This window comes from Daktulosphaira vitifoliae, unplaced genomic scaffold (assembly GCF_025091365.1).
Source record: "Daktulosphaira vitifoliae isolate Bord-2020 unplaced genomic scaffold, ASM2509136v1 Scaffold_1, whole genome shotgun sequence".
Taxonomy (NCBI): Eukaryota; Metazoa; Arthropoda; class Insecta; order Hemiptera; family Phylloxeridae; genus Daktulosphaira; species Daktulosphaira vitifoliae.
Window position 1 is genome coordinate 70,681,541 of NW_026099572.1, and position 22,841 is coordinate 70,704,381.

The 22,841-nt window shown below is 29.3% G+C and overlaps 1 protein-coding gene and 1 long non-coding RNA gene across 3 annotated transcripts; one reads left to right on the forward strand and one right to left on the reverse strand.

The window, feature by feature from the left end:
• Positions 1 to 4,441: 4,441 nt before the first annotated feature.
• On the reverse strand, positions 4,442 to 22,825 carry LOC126894301 (protein Wnt-2). Of its 2 annotated transcripts, none has more exons than XM_050665221.1 (5): positions 22,387 to 22,825; positions 14,001 to 14,221; positions 5,352 to 5,635; positions 4,792 to 5,185; positions 4,442 to 4,718 (listed from the first exon to the last, which is right to left on the reverse strand). In XM_050665221.1, the coding sequence occupies exons 1-5, from the start codon at positions 22,455 to 22,457 to the stop codon at positions 4,567 to 4,569; spliced, it is 1,122 nt and encodes a 373-aa protein (XP_050521178.1). In that variant the 5' UTR covers positions 22,458 to 22,825; the 3' UTR covers positions 4,442 to 4,566. The 2 variants fall into 2 exon arrangements, with proteins under 2 accessions (XP_050521178.1, XP_050521179.1); XM_050665222.1 differs by lacking the exon at positions 22,387 to 22,825 and adding an exon at positions 15,829 to 16,050.
• On the forward strand, positions 8,194 to 9,874 carry LOC126894311 (uncharacterized). The gene is made up of 3 exons (XR_007701379.1): positions 8,194 to 8,284; positions 8,361 to 8,470; positions 9,762 to 9,874. It is a non-coding gene; the product is annotated as an uncharacterized LOC126894311 (long non-coding RNA).
• Positions 22,826 to 22,841: the final 16 nt, after the last annotated feature.

Genomic DNA, 22,841 nt, shown 5'->3' on the forward strand with positions numbered 1-22,841 from the left:
TACCATATTGAAAAATATACTATTTTTGTATGATAATTATGGGTTTTGTATTTTATTTTAATAGAAGTTGATGTTGCTTTTGCAATTATCCATCAATTTTTTAAAATTAAACACTATCTACAGATTTGCATCGAAGCGTTTCTTATGATAGTGATTTTAATCACTGTCAGATTAAATCTATACTGGACCCTACTATGCAATGTCTCCACTATGCCACGACCCCACTGTGCTACCGTTTTTTTTGAATATGGTAGCCATTAACGCATAGAAGATAGGTCGTCAGGAAAAATTTTTTTTTTTCATTTTATAGTACATTAAATAAGCTTTAATTTGATATATGTTTAAAGAACGCAGTATTTCCGGAACATTTTCAAAAATTAAGTTGAAAAAGTTATTTTTTGTAAAAAAGTTACTATTTTAAGTCCCCCGTAATGAGCAGGTTAAGTGATAGAATTTCAAAAAAATGATATTAAATGAAAGGTAAATATCTAAGGTTTTAGTATAAAAAAAATTTTGTTGATTTGTTGATTTTTCAAAAAGTTATGGAAGTTTTAAGAAAAAAAAGTGAAAATATTTCGAAAATTAGCGATTTTTAAATTTATAATTTTTTTGGATATTTCCCCCATTTGCGGGGAACTAGGGAATTTTTAAGGGTAATTTCTTCAATTAGATACGATTTGTGATCTTTTGACGTATTTTTGAAAGAAATCGGTCCAGTGAGAGCTGAGAAAAGTGGCAACAGACATAAAAAAAAAAAACACATCATAGTAAAATTAATACCTTCTCCGCTTCGCATCGAAGCTAAAAAAGCATGCTGATTGAAAGAGGTTTATAAAGAGTATTTATAATAAAAAATTGTATTAATCCATATATTTTTCAAAAATTTATAGCATTTTAAGTTAAAAAACCCAGCATAGGGGGATCACGCACAGTGGTGATGTGGCATAGTTGGATTGAGTATAATGATATGTGACAGTGAATAAAATCACTAACATAAAAAACGTTTCGATGGAAATCTTTAGATATTGTTTAATTTTAAAAAATTGGTGGATTATTCCAAAAGCTACATGATCTGCTATTGCCTTATTTATATCTTGATTAAGATAAAGTATGTCGAATGAAAAAGAGATTATTAAAAAATATTACTTCTCATAAAATAATTGTGTTGATCCATACACTTTTCAATAAGTTATAGCATAATAGAGTTAAAAATGTAAAATATAGTCTGAATTTTTTTTTTCATAATATAGTATATTACATAAGGTTTAATTTAAGGTATATATAAAAGTGTCAGTATTTCTGGAACACTTTCAAAAGTTAAGTTTTTTTTTTAAAAAGTTGTCATTTTGAATCGTCTCCCTGGGGACAGGTAAACGGTCAGATTTATAAAAAAATATACCAAATGAAAGGTATAGACATCATGCATCTATTAAATAAATCATGTTTATTTAAATAAAAAAAATATCACCCAAAGAAATTTACAACAGTTCAAAGGTTACAAACTAAACCAGCGAAACGCTTACAGCCATCGTATTATACGCTGAAATGACTTCATAAGTTTAAGAAGACATTTTAAACTTTCGATCAAAATATTGTACGAAAAATGTAGAAGTATCTTTTGCTGAAGTTGTAAATTCATTAACTAGTATTACTTAGATATTATCAGCGTTAACTGAAAGATTATGTAGGTTAGAAAATAACCTACCTAAACTTAAAAACAAAACTACAAAAAACATAAAATCTTGTATCATACGGTTTATTGCATGGAACGACATTGATTTAGTACAGCAAAATTTTGAATTATGAAACTTTCCACATGATGAATGTATATAATGTAATATATATATACCATATATCTTTAAAACGACGAATAAAGTCTAATTTGTTAATCCCAATTTGGTTGTTTTATTTGTTACATTTCAGAAGTGGGATGATTTATCCATAGTGTATCTAGAATAGTTGCCGGTTGGTCATGAGTTTTGTAGTTGTTTGTAATTAATTGGTTTGTGCGTTATTATTACTTTTTCTTTTTTAATTAAGCTTAATATTTATGTACCTATAAATCTAATCGGAGATACTTTTACCGTACTATCTGTTACACGAGTTAGTGAAATCATCATCGTCCAACCTGGTTTAAAATTAGGTTAAGTCATCTAACAACGCCATCTTTGTGGTAGACAACCAATTGTGTCGAACTTTTATCAACAGTGATACATCTGTTGATACCGGAAACACGTGAAGTGATTACGTTGTTTTTTTTTTTTTTTTTTTTTGTGTTCTTGGCCGTGTTAGTGGAAAAAATTAGTTTAGGTTTGGCTTTCGATCTTGATATTTCGATTTTTCAATATGGATTTTTCGGGCGAGTCAAACGCGGCGTTAAGGGTACTAGTGGAAAACAACGCTACCACCACCAGTTTATCAAGTTGTTTTGGGCTTAATTGAAGCGGTTGGTACATTTGATGGTGGTGATGGGAGCAGTGCAGAAGCTGGGGTATGGCTGTCAAATTATAATGCAACTTAGGAGGTGCATGGGTGGACAGGTTCCTAAAATTGCAATTAGCTCGTCGACACTTTAAAGGTGCGACGAGGTACTAGTAGAAAACAACGCTACCACCACCATTCATGGCTAAATAAGCTTTGTTTGTATTATTTATTCTTAACTGAATTTCATTATGCATATTATTTTTTGTATTTACATTGATTCCACGTGAATTTAAACTCAACTCTACTTGCTCAAAGGTGCTTTTAGAGCTGCTGTATTTACCATATGTCTAGTCATTACTAGGTATTTAGATTTTCTTCTTATTGATAACAAGATTCATTCTGTGACTACACTCAATTTATAACTCTCTGACCATTACTACGTCGTTTTTGGTGTCTCCTAATATTACTATGTTGTCCGCGTACGCAAGCATTATATTTTTACCATTCATCTCAACTTGGTGATTCACTGATATATTACTGATAACTTTTTAAGCGCCAGATTAAACAGTATAGGAGACATTGCATCACCCTATTTTAGACCAGATTGAACCTCAAATTGTGAGGATAGCTCACCTGAATACCAAACTTCACATTATGTGTTTGAATTACATATTTCCATCATTTTGACTTTTCTGGGATTCCGAAGTTCCTCAACGCTATCCATAGTTGTTGTCTATTGATACTATCAAGTCTTTATCATATTCGTAGTACTTCTACATTATTTGCTGGATAGTGAAAATATGATGTGTTGTTGACTTTCTTCTTTTACCCACACTAGTATTCTCAAATTATGTATTTTTCGTATGCATCCAATCGTTTTAAGACAGCGAAGAATAACATTTTATAGCTTGTATCCAATAGTGAAATTCCTCAGTGATTTTCTATCTTAGATTTGTTTCTTTTTTTAAAGGTTCTGCTTTAAGCCCTTACATATCAACATAAGCGTCTGACGTCTTATGCAATAAAAGAATTCCAATGAGGCTGAAGGATAAATTCTACAAGACTGTAGTGAGACCAGCTATGATATATGGTTCAGAGTGATAGTCAAAAAAAAATGTTGAAGGAAGAGGTAGAAGTAGACCAAAAAAGAGACGGAGAGATGCTATTGAATGCGATATAAGCGTCAATGATGTGGAGATCGTGTCAAGTGGAAGTTTAGGAAAAGGGTGGCCGACCTCAAGTAGTAGGGATTCAGGCGAGAAGAAGAAGAAGAAGAAGAGAAAAGTAAATTAATAGATTTATTATGTATTGTAAGTCGTATACGATTTGTAATTTTTTTGCGTGATATCTTTAACTATCTATTAGATATATCTAGTTAAATACATTACATAAAATTCTGAAAAAAATTCTTTGTCCCTCATAAATGAACATTCCCTAAAAGATTACAATTTTTATAATCGGTAGTTTTCCAATTTTTTCAATGTATTTCTTCTTAAAATTGTTCTATTAATTAATATCTTATAAATTAATAATTCTATTTAATTATTGAAATTACAATAATTATAATGTCCCAGAAAATGTCTGTTCTTTATAAGTTAATAAAGAACTAACCAGAAACAAACATTTTTCTTTTTATTTTGAATAATTAATTTAATCATTTTTACTCCATTATTTTTGTAATTATCTTATTTAATAAAACAAATTATACTTGAGAAAAAAATATATTCCTAAATATATATTCCTACTCTTCTTTTTACTCATTATAATTAAATATTACGATATGAGTTGAGATAACGTTTTTGTTTATCATTTTGTTTCAGTTTATTACTCATTAAATAGAGTCCTAATCTCACTGTTATTTTATAGTTTATATTTTTAAATGATTTGTCTAGCAAAGTAAATTTCTCTATATTATTTTTATTTTTTGATTAATTTAGTACTTAATGATAAAAGAATTGCCCTGTATTGGACTTTTTTCCTTAGTATTTCATTCAGTTATGAATAAAGTACAATGATATATATAAATTTTGTTTTATTTAATTAGACAGACAAAAACATAAACAGACAAACGGAGGTTATTTTTATAAATGTATACACTTATTTACATGTTTGTTGATAATTACAAATAATTTTTGTGTTCAGTCATTTGCAAGTGTATTCTTCAATGCGTTCGACACATGTGTCACACTTGACATAGCAACACCAGTAAAATGTACAGCGACATTGTTTGCTCCTGACGAATTGATGAGTGTTGTAACCTCTTCCACAACACAGTAGATCACACCCATCAGTACCTAAAAAAATTAAATGAAACATTGTTTAAGTAGTCGATATTTACATTGATAATTTCAATGTGCTTGATCATACCCTCAGAAGTCCTATTACATAATCTTCCATGCGTCCCTAACGATCCAGTACCATAGTCCCTATCACAGTAGTTAGGAGATTGTTCCAAGTACACGAGTTCGGTGATTCTAGGCTCTTCTTGATTAATACTCGTAGATCTGGCTAGTCGAAGCTTCAGTTTGAGTCGTCTGGAAGACCGCTTTCCGTGGGGTCGTTTTGACCGGCCGTTGGTCGTGAACGACTGTGGCCGAGGCATTGTAGGTGTTGCAGATACACCTCGCGCCTTCCAATATTTCTTCATCAGAGCTTTACCAACATGGCGGAAATGTGGCAAGCTGTGCCAACATGTTTTCATAGTGCAGCTCCCCGATACTCCGTGGCACTTACAATCGGTGTTCAACAATTGTTTCACTATCTAAAATCAATACAAAGTTAAATTAAATAAATATTGTGACCCATATTATTTCACGGAAAAATAATATTAATTGCATTTTAGTTGTTATACTGGCGTTTGTTTCATTTGAATTATGCATTAAGATGGTAAGTTGATTTCATGCGCAGTATGTTTTGTCAACAATTACCTTTCTGCCAGCTTTGTTGTTATGAAGGTTCATCAAACTTCTAGGATCACTGGCATCCGACTCTTGTGCGTCTAAAAACTTCCTTGCAAAACCCATGCCAAAGTTTAAGTCTACACTGCAGCCACCCCATTTCCATGACGAAGCTGTAGGTCCCACGTCCAATACACCAGAGTAGTGTGTATCACATCCACATATGGATATGTTTCCTCTGCTGCATGCATCCATTAGCGAATATGTTACTCCTGCACTAATTACAGCATACATGTATGCAGCTTCACGACTGGCTAAAAAAGCATTATTCGATTATGACCGAGTCTTATAACTGACTATATTCATTAATAACCAGTATATATTCCTTATATTTTCGAAAAATATTATTGATTTATTAACAGAATTGTAAATATTTTGCATCCAAAAAAAATCAATGGTGAAAAAATTCTTCAATTTTAATATAATATTTCAAAATTACCTTTAACCGAAAAATTTAAAGCAATTTTTACAATAACGTATATGTATAAGACTAAATATGTTACTAAGTTTTATGAATATTCAGTTCTCATCAACGTTAAAATATATAAAATTCTAATTTTAACTCTTATAAAAATTCTGTTGTATTATATACGGTTAGTTATTACTTGGATTGCTTTTTAAAAAATACTCATTTTGTCAAACAAAAGATATAATAAAAATAATATTTGTCACTAGGCTTCGCCTTGTTGGGGCCCTACGAGCTTCACGCGCCTTCCTCATAAGTAGGCCACTGATTCCGGTAGTATTCGGCTATGCTGGGCACAATAAGTGTTTTGCAGGAAAAATATTACATAAGAATCAGTGTAACAAAAATACATTTAAAATTAAATGAATAAAATCAGGAAAATTCAATAAGAGAAAGTAGTAAAATGTATGAGGTTGACGTTTGATTACTACGGTATTCTCTTGAGGCGTATTTTAATTTTTTTTTTCTAAAAATCAAAGTGATGATCAAAAAAAAGTCATTAGAGCTAATATAGCTCTAATGACTTTTATAATTATATAATACAAATATAGGGAACAAAATTAAATTATTATAATTATTTAATTAGAAAACAATGATTTGAACTTCAATAAATATATTTACAATGTTGATAATAACAGAACATAATTTTTGTTTAGGCAAAGTAATTTGAACTATTTATGTATACGATTTAGAAAACATTTGAAATTCAATTAAGAATTGTGCTTGGCATTTGCAAAATAAAACATTCGCAAACTAAACGTATTAGTGATTTTATATGTTCTTTATAGCAATTTTAATCAGACACTTTATGGTACAAAAAATGTTGCAATAAATATCTCGGAAATTTGAAATTTTTACTTGTTGGTTCGAATTTGTAATAAAATCCAACAAAATTTAGCTAGCCAAATTATTTTTAGGAAAGTATAACAAACATCAGGATTTTATATAACCAAATGTGCCGTTTGTACGCGTACGTACAATATTTTTGTTTATCTGAGACGTCTAATAAAACTCGTAGACAACACAGTGCAATTACATTCTACTAATAACGACATTGCCGGTAAGTTGTTAAATTCCCAGTTGATTGTTTTCAACAAAATGTGTAGACTAAAATTTGTTTATTTATAGCGATTTAAGGAAAACAAACAATTGGTATGAACATTTTAACACTTTCATGTATTTTGTGCTATTTTTACATTGAATTGTGTACCGCCTACATAATAAGGAGGTATGACTGAATTCGTTTCACTAATACGATTATTGATTACGACGCCGCTTTATTTTTCGGCTGGACACCGTAGCATTACGCGGCCACCACTTTTGGTGGTTGGCCGTTGCCGTAAAAGTCGCACACACCTTCTGAATCCCTGGTACCGTTTTTCCATTTTAGGTTTTTGACGAACTTGCGTTACGCCGTGCAAGTTGTATGGCTTTCTGATTATTATGTTGCCTATGCATAGCGCCTTACTTTACTACAAGAGTTTTTGTTAATGTAGAAATAATTTTCTTCCGTCGACAACGTCATTATCGTAAGTACATGAGGTTTTATAACGCAGATAATTGAACATGTAATTATACTACTTATAGTATTAGTGGTAATAAATAACACATATTAGCTGTGAATCATATTTTAAAATTTTAAAATCCGAGCAGAACGATTATTAAGGATGTAAAATAAATTCTAAGAACATCTCAAAGAGGTATTTTATTCAAATTTAAACTAAGAGTAATTCTGTTAGTCAGATTTTTGACGGCATATAAGTATTATAAGCACTAAAAAATGTATTTTCTGTTTATTATAAGTTAAAAGTTTGTCGTATTACTATATTTGGTATTAAATATCATTCTTTAAAAACTTATGTACTTTTACACCATATAATTAACAGTTTTCTGTGTAGAAAATCAAGTAACTCGATTTTCTGAAATTATTCGAAATGAAGAAAATAAAATACCATTTTTTATAGCTAGCAATGGAAATAGACTTTTACTACTCAAGAAAAAACAGATTTTTGTTACGGCGACGACTATGTTCAATACATAATATTGTTTTCCTCTTTTATTTAATATTGTTACTATTATGCTTTAAATATTGATTATTGCTTGAATAATTTATCAAATTTGGTATCGTTGTATTTAATGACAGCTATGTTCATGACTCAATTAAAAAAACTTGTGATTCGAGACTTCACATTTTTAGGATAACCCAATGATTAATTTTTGTTCATCTCTTCCTGGCCACTGATACCAACAAATTTCCTTTTAATATTAATATCACTTTTTTTTTTTTTTTGTAAAATGGCATGGTATTTTTGTAAAAATCATCTGTTAAGTAAATATAAATCCATTATTTGTACGCAATTGAAGGAACACAAGATTACGGTAAAAAGTACTGTAGACTAAGGAATACAACCGTTGAAAAATTCAACAAACATATAAAGTATGAAGATTTAATAATTTTAATTGTCATATTAACTTTTCATATTTAACATTCACTTTTATTGATAAACATTTAGTTTGTCTGGGGCGAGGCTGCTATCGAAACCTACGCTACCAATTAAATTTTTAATCCGATGAACGTGTGTGTTGTGGGAGTACAGATTGCTGTAATTGCTTGCACACATAGGTACGACATAATAAGTATTAGTTTAAAAATCCTTTCATGACCAACGCATGCGTACTGTATAACTCAGATTAACTTTTATTGACACATAAATAACGCATGGTATATTTTTTTCTAATTTAAGACCGAAATATTTTTTAAATGTAATTTTTATTAAAGGATCTGTTTCATTTATCTGATCAACTACGTCGGTATGCTATGTTAATATTAATGTGCTAGTCTATATCATGTTTTCCACAAACGGATACGGCTAAAAGCATAAGAGCGTTAAATCGAACTTAATCCGATCTTTCAGCGGCGCTCGTTTCGACAGTATTACAATAATTGAGACACAAAACAAATGACTTCTTTACAGAAACGCTGTATTTGCGGGAGGGGTGGTAGAAAAACGATAAATTAGTAATTTTATTGCAGCCTAGTTTGCCCCACGACCCCACGAAGCGTCCAGACTTTCAATTACAACGCAGATAATGAAACAAGTTTTTTATACAACGTTAGTCGATTAATTTAAAACATGTTTTTTTTAACGTATCAGGTCGGATATTCTTTATTTCTAAAATAAAATCACTGGCATACAATTTAGTTCACCGACCGTAGTCCCGTATCGTTTTTAAAAGCTTAGAATAATTAAGTAAAAATTAATTATTTATATTAACACAGGTTACTTTTTTGTGAAAAAAAAAAACTGCCATCAAAATCTGTCTCCTTATACTCAAACTGAAGCGTAAAAGACAGTAATATTTGAATATTCTTGCTGTACACACACTATCATATTTTAACATGTAAAAATTACTATATTTTAATTGCGTTTTATTATTAAGCTATCAAATAGCCTGTAAAACAATTTACAATAACAGTGATAATATTTTTGCTTGGGAATTTTGGCGAAATCGTAATTTAAATATATTCGTGTCACGTTTTAACTATAAAAACTGCGTGATTCACTAGTCAAACAATAAATGGACATAAAATGAATCATATAATGTCATCATAATAAATGATTGTCTACAACACTAATTTACAAAATATATTATACTTTTAACAAATTATACACTGATGGGTTGATCTATTATGAATAAGTCAGTGGATGACTGTAATCCTTTCCTAACGAGACTAATAAGTAAAACATAAATAGAGGCATATTTTTGCTTATCTTATTTGTTCTTAGAATGGTATCGGTTTGATCTACCCGTCTACCCTAATGACTTGGTAAAAAAAGTGAATGGTTATTTAGTGTAACAGTGTAGAATACCAACACACTAATATAGCTTATTAAAAAATTATTTCTTCACAGCTTATCGAGTAATTGAACAAGAAAATTTACTTGAGGAAAACGGGGTGTAAATAAAATACATTCACAAATATATAAAAATTTGCACAATTATTATATTTTGAAGTTCTTTTTCGCACTAAGTGAATCATTTAATCAATTGGTTTTGCTAATTTTTTTTTAATGTCATTTCATTTAAATATTATTGTAAACATAAATTTCAATGTTTTCGTATATCTATACAATTTTTTTGTACTAATTTTGTTATTAATTATTTATTGTTCATTACTTTAATATGAATTTAAGTTTATAAGTTATCTGTAATTATTTTTTTCCTATTATAAAAATTCAAAAATTTATATGCCTTTGTTATATATATATATATATATAAATTTAAATATTGTATTTATATTTTACATAGCAAACATTTTTATTATAAGTAAAAATGATGAAATAGTAGTTTATATCGTTACTATTATGGCTGTCAAAATTTGTAAAAATTGATTTCTTAAAAATGTCATAAAAAAATAAAATTTAATATGAAAATAATATTTAGTAATTTAATCTTTAATCTTATGTTAGTGCAAATTTATGTTTTTTACATAGAAATTATAAAAAGAAAGAAACAAAATATCGATTATTCTGACCTAATTAAATAAAGTCAGAATAATAATAAAAAAAAATGAAATTGTAATCTTAATTATGAAATTTAAACTACAATTTAACATGATCCATTTGGTCGTTAGAATATTTTTTGGCAAAGATAGTACTATTCTTTTTAATAAAATCATTGAATTGATTTTAAAAGCTGAAAAGTACTTTCTGAAAATATTTTTGTAATTGACAATTCAATCTTATTTATTTTTTTGTGAAAGGGAGTTAAATAGAGTACTTAACTCTGCTTCCTGTATGCTTATACTGTTTAAATAAAAGTGAAGTAGATAATTATAACAGCACGAAAAACAGTGATTTTTTACACGAAAATAACATTAATTGTTTAACTGCAACAACCATTTACATATTAAAGATATACTTTCAAGACAATCTTTTATTTTATGTAATATTTGCGGAAACCAAAAGGAACATGTTTTACATTTATACGTTTTTTTTTAATTTATGCATATTTATGCCTTAAACTTTGTGCATTTCAATGGTTTCTTCAAATTTGAGCGTTTATATGGCTTCTTAAAATTTATTCATTTCTATGGCTTCTTAATATTTATATATTTCTATGGCTTCTTAAAATTTGTGCATTTCTATGGTTTCTTCAAATTTGAGCATTTATATGGCTTCTTAAAATTTATTCATTTCTATGGCTTCTTAATATTTATATATTTCTATGGCTTCTTAAAATTTGTGCATTTCTATGGTTTCTTCAAATTTGAGCATTTATATGGCTTCTTAAAATTTATTCATTTCTATGGCTTCTTAAAATGTATATATTTCTATGGCTTCTTAAAATTTATATATTTCTATGGCTTCTTAAAATTTATATATTTCTATGGCTTCTTAATATTTATATATTTCTATGGTTTCTTAATATTTATACATTATATGGCTTCTTAAAATGTATTCATTTGTATGGCTTCTTAAAATTTAAACAATTAATTTTTTTAATTAATTCATATCTATGGATATAATTCATATCTTTTTATATGATATTTTACAGGAAACTTATAGGTAACTCAATTATAGTTATAAATACAGATGGGTATACTATTTTATAGGGTTCATAAAATATATTAATTTGTACAATTAAGTGAAGTAAATACTATTGAATTGGATGGCAGTAAACAAAATAGAATGTCTTCTTAATTTAAGTCACTGCTTGAAAGTTGAATGTTATTTTCTTAATTAATTCGTTATGTATAGACAATTTGCCATTTTTGTAATACCTGAATACAATGCGTATTGTTATTTCATAATATGAAAAAAACTAACGATATCTAATTAAAAGAATCTCGCGCTACATCTATCACGGTTGACCTATGTGTAAGCTTGCCATTGAACATATATGAAACAGTATTAAAATTAATGTGCAAACATATCTAAAAACAATAGGTTAATAAGGTGTGATTATATAAAGATATACGAAGATTGTTAAAGATTCTTTTTGTTCAGAAAAATAATTCCTAGTAAATCGATGACAATGAGTTGTGATAAATTTCTGTAACATTTTAGCATTGTTACTAACTATGGTAAACATGTTTAAACGTTAGTTAGTATGACAGTTTTAGCATAATAGTATTTTTAATGAATAAAAACAAAAAAAAAATAAGAAGTATAAAATACTTCTTTGTTGCTACTATTTTCATATTTATTTTATTTAGAGGCCAAATAATAAATCATATGTTACCGCAGAAAGATATTCTAATAACCAATTAGTAAAGAACAAATTTAGGTACAATGTAATTGCCAATTACAAAGTAATTACTAGCATTTTCTTTTCAACGTTGTTTACAACGCAAAATATTTTATTAATTTTTATTTGAAACTATTACCCGAAAATATATTTTAAAACTTACTAATATATGAACAAGTAAATAATATAGGATGTTTTTTACGAGGTTACCGCTGACCTTCACGAATGCAAAGAGTTGAAAATTTTCATAAACATCATCAGTTGTAATATGAAATGATGGTGACATTTATGTGGAGATTACCTACAATAAGCTATAACAACCGAATGTAAAACATATGCATTTGAACCTAAGGTGAAATTGGGCAATGACAAACTTGGTGAATATTTAAAATTTGCATCTTCATTTTACTACTGATATTTCTGAAAAGAAATCTAATAAACTTAAAGAAAATGGTTTGGAAACACTAAAAAAGTAATAAACAAATTTACTTGAAGTAAAAACGTTTGGCCCTGGCTAAGTCAATTTTTAATAACACATATTTCTATAGTTATTTGTGATAGAATGAAAAAATAAAAAATAATAAAAGTATTATACAAGGAAAAGACACCGACAGAAGTTTAATGGGTCTTCTCACTTTATAGTGAGACACGCTACAGGAATCACAGGCAATCGACATGTGCTAATGGATATGCCGCGACTTTTATGACGACCATTAAAAATACACGGCCAAGACAATTTCAGTGTATATTATAATAACTCAGCCATCAATACTCATAATACAACGTACCCCAACATACGTATATTTTTCTAATAATAATGTCATATAATATAGTGGTATCGCTGTAATCTTATCATTATAGGCGCAAATTGGAAGGAAAACTCTGTCTTTCAAAAAAAGTCCCTTCAAAATTTCAGAAAAACAATATATGATATATAAAAAAAGTTAAAAAAAAACATATAATGAGCACCTCCAAAATTTTTATTGAAATTGCGTCTATACTTATCATACCGATAAGATTAAAAAGTCGTGAGTGGCCCTAACTTATATATAATCGTTATAACATTGAAAGACCTAAGAAAAAAATGAGTGTTCCGGTGTTTACTAACAACCCTCAAATAAAAAATTAAGCAGCCGGACAATGTGTTGCCATGCCCAATAAAATATCCATACTAAATGTTAAAACTTATTTTGAGTACATAAAATATAGGTGTATTTATTTTGGGCATCTGGAGATACCACTGGAACCGGACCGATTAACGTAATAAATGAAGTGGTTTTTTTTTCTCAAAAATATTAACTAAACGGGATATGCTATGTACACATTAAATTAGTTAACGTTTTTTTACTACATACAAATAATTTATCATTACTTATTCAAACTGTTTAGGCGTATGTTGTGTATATCATTTTTATTGATTATAAATTAGTAGCAATTATACTTAAAGGAGTTTTTGATTACAAATATTTACCGAATACATAACATTAATCTAAGTTGGTTGATGTAACCACTTCATTCTTTAAGATATTGTCTGTAGAAATGAGAAGATATTTAATTTTGTATTGGATACTTTATCCAGAGTTATTAATTTCGTATAGATGAATTTTTATACCGTGATTATATTTTAGTACTATTATATATTTACTAATCGGTTATAGAGAAATAATTTAACTAAAAGATACTCTGTGAACGGTAAGTATATTATAGTGTGTGAAAATTTTACACTGACGATAATATTAAATCCAAAAAAAATTTTTGATCAGTTTTTGATCTTAAATCTTTGATTTAATTTGGTTGAAGTGTTTTATAAGTGCTCTCATTAATAAATGTTAAAACGGATATTACACTTAAAATAAATGTATTGATAAAAAGAGGTATGAACTAAATTATCTATCAGATACCTGTGATCTGTAGGTGTCCAAAAGGATTGCCTTTGGTCGGTCCAGTACAGTTCCATCTATGACTGTTGAATTGTATTTGACATTCTTGTTTGGCCATACGAATACCGTGGCCGACGGCGGCCATAGCGTCAGGTGCAGCGGCACAAATTCTTCGTTGGCCAGCCGTCAGTCCAGTTATCCTATTGCAGATCACTTGAGCGCCAAAAGCACTTACCGACGTCCTAAATTAAAATAAAACGTTTAAAAAAATGTACTCAATTCACACATAAGTACAATGTTCAGCTGTAACAATGTATTAATTGTAAATATAATTAATCCTTTTTATGTTTAGCGTTTCCTTGTAGTAAAGATGATGGAACAACCAAAGATGTAATAACTCAGTGCAATGAAATCAAATCTCAGTATCTGAGCACCGGCGCCCAGCGAATACGCGACTAAACTTCGTTGTCTATTTAGCTAATACATATACCAACTCAATGGAGACAATATAATTGTATATTAATTAAAATAATGTGCACTATAGGTTAATGGAATAGAATAGCTAACGGCAATGTCAGAGGTTTTTAGAGTAAACGTTGTATTATTCTCTCAAGTGATGTTATCCACTTGAATTTACGACAAACTGCGATTAACATGATATATTTTGTACTCTTTTAACTATCATTTAAACTAGTAAAAAAATCCTTCTACAATCTGTGGGAAATGTTCGTGACGACTAGTGGGTGACTCATATGCGAGCATGTGAATATTTACCGGCGACCGGCACTTAACAATGCTAGAAGTCACTAATTGAACTGCCTACCTATGAAGACAGTACGTTTTTTTAGCTTATGTGAATCAAGGAAACTTTATAGATTTTATCAAATAATTTAAATAGAGTATAACAGTTGATAAAACAAGGAACTCTATGGTACAATAAATATTTAAAAATATCTGTTATTTTACGTTCACAACTCAAAGACCTGTACTTACTAAGACTAGAAAAATGTATATTTATATTTACTATTTTAACTATGTCAAATAAATTGATTCATTGTGCATTAATAATTTTTATTCATATTTTTTTTTTTTTGTAAAAAAAAAAAAATGATAATGCTATTTGACCTTCGTTAAAGATCAATAGTTGTTCATTAACGAAATATTCGAAGAATTTTTTTAACAACTATAAAATACAAAAAAAAAAACAATAGTGGTGAATTCCAAACAACTTGTCAACTTATATATATATATAATGATTGTTGCAAATAATTCAAAATTTAAATTATATGTAAAAAATTGAATTTAATTTGAAATAGTATTACTTCTTTGGATCGAGTATGTGCCCAATTAATAATTTTTATATAAGTATGCTTTCATCATTAGAGCTCGTAGTAAATAGAATAATGCATTTTAATATAATTAATATGAATTTTAGTTCATGAATTACAAATAAATTTCTCTTACAATATGGACAATTTGTTTACCCATATAAATGCATAAAAAATTTAGCAACTCAATAATACAAAAAATGTGTCACTTGACAATGTAAACAATAAATATTTAAAATTTTCAAAGAATAACGTAATATTTGTATCAATATTTTGATCAGTAAGGCAAATGTTTACAAATTGACTCTTCACTTTTATTTTACAGAATCGTGTAATATTTCAATAAATATATATTGACTCGATATATTAACAGACTTCAAAACGATATTAATAAAATAAGTATCAACAGAGTTTTAACTCTTCAAAAATTGCCAGTCTCTTATGAAAAAAAAAGTAATTTTATTTATAAATCATACTGCAAGTTTTACACATATAAAAATCAAATATCAGTATTATACTACCTCTATAAAATACTATAACTTAGACAAATTTTCTCGACACAAAGTCACTAAAACCAGAATTAGTTAACAAGTAGTATACAATCGATAAATAGAAACCGCACGTGTACAAAAAGCTTGATAATAGATAATGGAAACACTAACATGTCACTGATAAGGTAAAAATTTTGCAATTTCAGTAAATACGCCAACAGCCTAATGGCTCGAAAGATACATCGGTCACGTCTGCTACCGAAACTTGTTATGCATATCGTGTTGAATGAGAAGTCTATCCGTACAAACATAATTATTACGGTATTCAAAGCGCTGTGAATCGATTCCGGTCTTATCTAATGCAAATAAGTTATATATCGAGTATAGTTTTTCAATTAATACGTCATACGATGTCTAACTGCCCACACGACAACCCAACGCACGACCTACGAACTTTTGTTTTATAATACATTAGGTTTGTTATTTTTATCGTATAATAAAACACACAATGTATAAAAAATGCATTATTTCATTGTGGTATGCTTCCACGGAAAATAACATCTGATGAAGGTCCATTAACGATCGTCGACCGCAACAACGTCCTGGTATATGAAGTATTGACAAAAAGAGAAATAAGAAAAAGTAAATTAATAATCATGATGATAAAAAGGTAAATAGTCTGCTGAGTAAATGGAATAAAGAAGGTAATTTGATTTAGAACCTGTTTTGATGTGACTGATAGTAGTCGCTTTGATTCGCATATTATAATTGTTAAGAGACAAACCGAGATAATTTATAACAAGTCAAAATACGTGAAGCTCATACCAAACGAACACATGATTTCATGAACTGCGTGTAAAAATAAAAGGAAAAATATAATAACGATTATGGGTCACTGATTTTTTATTATGATTCATATCCGGTATCTGTAGTCAATTGAACACAATAAGGTAAAATATGACTTTGTCTAATAGTGTAGTCAGNTAATAACGATTATGGGTCACTGATTTTTTATTATGATTCATATCCGGTATCTGTAAAGTTAAAATACCGCAATTTATTCCTATAGTTTGTATACAATCATTTACATCATAAATGACTCATTTTTTTCTAATAAAACCGTTTTTCTCGAATTAGAACGATCGTGGTATCGAATTGTTCACAACTACAAGCAACGTTTTTATGTTTAAGTGCGGTAAACTTGACTAGTCTTGAACAGTTTAGATAATAGCATTGTACTACTATCTAATATCTCCGTCAGTAATGCCACTCGATTTCGAGACCTTAAAAATGAGTGTCATAGAAGGACAACAGTAAGCTCAAATACTTTTGGAGTCTAAAGGTGCGCCAACTTCCTTCCCGAAATTCATACGACAACCTAATTTTACACTGAAAATGGTACTTTTAAAAGGAATTTGCTAAGTCTTTCAAAAAAATGTCTTCGTTACCTAGAGATTAAGGACATGTTTCGTGAAGAGCTAAAGAAAATTCAACTTCTATTAGCAGTTGACTCTTCGTTTTCGTGGAAAATCATTTGCGGATGATTCCCTCGTGTTCCCCTAAATTTGTCCGGTAGTTTCTTTCCCGTAAGTTTACAATTTAATCTGCACAGAGCACCTGGATGACAGAATCGCACCGGTCGATCGTCCGGCGGTAACGTTATCCGGCTACTGTAATGGTATCCCGCTGGCGCTATTACAAGAATACATATTCTGGGCACCCAACCGAGACGACGGACATGTATACACGCGTCCCCAATATCCTATTCACGCGCACTCTAATTATTTCGTTGTTACTGTTTATTGCTGTCGTCGTGTACACGAGAATACGTTCTTTTCGACGCCCAGCTGAGGAGGGTTTTATCTGCAAAATATCGGCCAAGAATACCGCCAACAATGGTTTCCTATCATTGTGGTTTTTTTCATTTAATCTGCACTCGAGTGTTTGTAATCTACGAGTTTGTTTGGTAATCTTCTCTTTTCATTGACTGCAGCCGTTCATCTCTTTAGAGATGGTTTCGATCCCATTGAAATAACTGTAGTTGAACGCTTAATTGTCAAATATGACAAAATACAGACTATCGTCAAAGAACTTACAAAATTAAATAGCAATTTACAAAATGTTTCCCATAATATATTTGATTTTATTGATCGCTTTTGATACAAATTTAGCCGATCGCAATAACATTTTCTGACGTTGTTTTGTATACTTAAACAATTGCTAAATTTATAGAAACCGGTTCTATATAATGTAGTCTTTATGATAATATCAAATTCATTCAAAAATATTTAACATAGCTGCGTAAAAAAAATATTTGCCCAAATAATTACAAAGACTATTAAATCAAAGTAAGCGAATCTAATCTTTCATCGGCTGATAAAAAATAAGGGTAAATAGTATATAAAAAAAAAACAGAAGAACTTACGATTAAATCTAACTGATTTGAAATCGTGCGTATGTAAATATATTCCCTTTGTTCTATAATTTCGAGTAATTATGTTTCATGATATACGTATTTGCATATAATGGTAATCAGTCGCGGTTTACGATTTATCTCCAAGCACTAGACCATTGTAAACTGAATTTTAATAGAAGTTCCTATTTATTTATTTGATAAGTACAATTTTTATAAAACAAAAATCGTTCAGTATCAGCATTATGTTCTTTCACATACTCATATTTTTACGGCTTTAATTTCTAAATAGTATCGTGGATGTATTTCTTCTATAGTATTTTATTTTATAAGCATGAAAATAATATGAAAATTGGCACGTATTGTAGAATTTTCGATGGTGTAAGATGTGGTTTTGATTTAATCTTGAAAAATATTGGCCGATTATCTTTTATACAATAGATGGACCGTTTTGTCTTAATGTTTGCAAAAACACCTGGGCTACACTACAACATTTGATATCTTAACAAAGGCGAGTACTTTTTTTTCTAATTTCAAACAATGTTTGATTTTTTTTTTAACTATTTTTACATTCCAGATGTTCTGGAAAAACTTTACAGACAGCAAAACAATGCGATAAAAAGATTTGTTTGTTGCAATTTTTTTATAAGGCTTTTTTTTTTTTTAAATGTACAAAATTAAATTGGTATTGAACGGTATAGTGTTTTTTGTCGGTACAATAATATATATTATACATGTATATGACTACGAGAAATCATACAAGATATTAATAGATTTAGGTATCTCCTCTTGAACAATTCTCACGGTTTCTGCGCATGGACCACATATGATGTCCTCCACGCGAGCCATTATATCTGAATTGAGTGAATTATCACGTCACGGGTATGTAAGTGAAGTCTTAACGATCTCCGGTGGTCGGTGTTTTATTGTCGAATGACATTGCCAACGATAGACATAAAAATCGTGTAACGGACTGACGTCGATGATCCGGACGGAAAACATAAATATGACAAATGTTACAAATGACTTGAACAATATTGCATATAATTACTAAATTTTCTTATAACAATCCTTTAGATGAAGATTTCCAAGAATATCTATCTATAAACCGATATATGTTACTGCATTGTGCGCTAAAATGGGTTTAAAATAATTGTGATGTGCTAACGAATTGGTGTTAAACGCTTGACGCACTACCAAATGCTTTTATGCGAATAGCAATGTCGTGTTCATCGATTATTTTCATGTAAATAATTTTCACTTATCTCATTTATTATATCATGTTATGTTCAGACAGATGTCTGATTTATCAGTTAACATTAAGTTAGTCGCTGCGCCTGTCAACCGTATTAAGAAACAATGTATACATCTAATGATTCTTTCCAGACACAATGAGTGAGTAATAACCTATTGATAAATTTTGGAAGATTCATAAAAAATCATTTTATTACACCAATTAGGTAATTCATAAAAATGTCATTTATTTTAAGTATAATTTTAATTGCGAAATAAACAAAGTTCTCAAGATATTTAAAATCCGACCTACCGCAACGATACAAATTAATTGTAACCAAAGTTGCATTGTAGCACATTCAAACATATAACATGTTTCATCAATGAATACGAAACTATCCACGTCAACAAATCCACGCGAAACTCTTAAGTCATTACACTCCATTCTTAAACGATCACGTGATATAAATTTCTAGAAGTCGTCAGAGTAGATTTCACGTTACCCTTTTTGTACTAAAACTCGTTCGATAAAGTAAGAAAAAACCAACGAAAGAAATTTGAACAATTATAATAACATTTTACATAAATTACCAATCTGATGATCTTTCTTTGTTTTCATTTCATATATTCAATTATCGTATTATTTTTTAGACATTCTACAAATAACTCAAGATATGTACCTCAACTCGGGTGAATAAATCAAATATTTAAAGTACTAGTCAAAATATTTTAAGCTCTACCGATTTTTACATCTCTTGATTATTACTATAAGAATTAATAAAACACATAGCCTAATAATATTAACAGATATTATTTGTTATTAGACCTACTTGTCTCTCGTTCAAATACTAGTTTTCTATATTCCTCAAATTTCAATTTTGAAAAAATGTTTCATTAAACTTGGAATTATAAATACGTTTTCATTTAAAAATTACCCAATATAAGTAAACAATGTGTTTTAGACGTAATTTTTATTGCAGTTGTTCTCAGACTCATAATTATTATCTGTAAGAAATGACAGCAACCGTTGGCTAAAATTGAAAATGTGTTAAATGAATACCTGTATAACAAATGGAAAAATTCAACCGATAAATTGACAGTGACCATTAAACGAAGTCGATTATTGACCAGCAACATATGTAAAAGCTATGACGATGACTACCAACGTTTATTACTCATTGTTCTTATTGCACTAGATAGAACGATGTTATCTTTTGTGCCGGACATTCGATGTACAAGTTTATATTATGTTGCTAGTCAGAGTTCGTATGTGATTCGCAAAATGGTGTCAGCAATTTTGATTTATAATCGGTTTTTGACAATAAAATACCGATAAAAAGCACACACTCAACATTTGTATAATGTATACATCAGACTCTTTTTCTTTTCGATTGCCTTAAACGCCATAATTTACGACCGCCGAGTATTTCGAAGGTATTTCCAACTGGTTGTGTGTGTGGCGTATGCCTCAAGGGCCCGTCTGCTACGGTGGTGCATGCGTTCGTGCATTCTCCGGCAGGTTCTTCTTCTTCTTCTCCTCCCACACTCCCACTGTGTTGCGCCTAGCTAAAGTACACCAACATAACCTTACGTGTCTTTACCTCCACCAGTATATGTATACGTTTTTTATTAGTCCATATTTATTTATTATTATTTTTACTTTGTCGTTATTGAGAATAAACAAATTAAATACTATGTGGAAAATATCTTGTCGAGTGTAAATATAAATGAGCTGTACTTATTTTATAATGGCACATATCAATACCATAAATATCAAGTTAAAGTTACCCTAAACTCCTTTAATATCCTATTCCTTAATTCTGAAAAACGTTAATTCCTTTTTTTAAATTATATTAATATTAGCTCTTCAATAAAACACCGAGAGAGTATTTTCGTATTGGATACCAAGTGTATTCAGCGTATGAATTAGATAGGCTAAAATAACGGAAAGCCCTCGGGGTTCTCTCAATTCGACGTGGTTTAGGGTCGTGGGACGGTTATAGCATTAATCAAATGGTGAAAGGGAATATATATATATATATATATTGGTTCGGTTAATAAATATAATTTGGTAGAACAAAAATCCGGAAAATGCTATTACGGCTATGGTTAATATATCATATATTATCCTCCTATGTTGTATATATATGTATTACAACAAAATGCGACAAATGTTTTTTATTTACTTTCATGACTTCGACATAAATATTATATTGAGGGTAACTTTTTTAAGACCATTGTTCAGACCATTAACTTTAATAAAATCGACTTAGCAAATTCAATATAACAGCTATTATAACTTGAGTTTTAATAATCTGAATTTTTCGATGAATTCTAAGATTAATATATTATAAATTAATCATATGTAATTATTTTAACTAGTTCACAGTAAACTAAAGAACACTTTTGGCAAAGTTCTAATAGATAAAGACCTAGATTTAATAGGGTCTAGAAAAAAATAATCAACTTAAAAAAAAAATACAAGGCTAAACTTAGGTCCCCTAAATATGAACAGAACATTAGACTAATTATCTAGCTGTCCAATTCTGAGATTGGCAATACTACGACATTGAAAATATTTATCATCTATTTTAATATAATTTCAAATTAAACACTTAAATAGAGTATAAAATAGAAATAAATAAAAATTAAATTTTACTAATTTCTTATTTTTATAATTTTTAAAAATATCCAATTATTTGTAATTTTTATAAAATTCTTAAACTTTAAGAACTTTACGTTATTATAAGTATTTTATGTTTTTTTGTATTACAGTGGAATTTTTTAAAATTAAATTTAACGAAGTAAATTATTTTTTTTCATACAATAACCATTTTGTTTATTTATTATTATTATTTATTTTTTTTTTGAGGCACATAAAAGATTTATTTTAATGATTTTAGAGTCAAATAAACCGCAATATGCACAAATTAAACACTCACCTTAAGTTAGCAATTAGCAAAATAATCCAAAACAACGCCTTAATGGTAAATTCTTTCCGGACTTTGCGCATAATGGGTCGATGGACCCTTAAGAAGTCGGCGGCATCCCACCCCCGACGGGGCCGTTCACGTTCAGCGCTTTCGCAATATTTTGTCTAAAGTAGTAATCTAAGTATTATCCGTACCGCAAAGTTGAGTCATCGTAAAGTAAATAAGGGATTTGGTTAGTGAACGTAAATAAATTTAAGTACAAACTCTGTTACACACTCTTCTTTCGAAATAACAACTGATCCGAAGCATAGCCTATTAATTAAAAACAAATTTGTCGCACTAGTATCGTACAGTTACGGGCGTCGATCAGTCGGAGAGGCGACGGAGACTTTAATGCCCTGACGATTCGGCGGTCTGAGCGCTTTAGAGTCAACTAATGGAGGGGACAGAATCCACTGCTGCGA

What these genes read in the sequence shown, in the direction of transcription:
- LOC126894301 (XM_050665221.1), bottom strand. Translation starts at nt 22,457, where the DNA reads ATGCGCAAAGTCCGGAAAGAATTTACCATTAAGGCGTTGTTTTGGATT. An exon ending in TGGACACCTACAGATCACAG is followed by an intron (nt 5,636 to 14,000) that starts GTATCTGATAGA and finishes ATGCTTTTTTAG; the next exon opens with CCAGTCGTGAAGCTGCATAC. An exon ending in ATGTAATAGGACTTCTGAGG is followed by an intron (nt 4,719 to 4,791) that starts GTATGATCAAGC and finishes TAATTTTTTTAG; the next exon opens with GTACTGATGGGTGTGATCTA.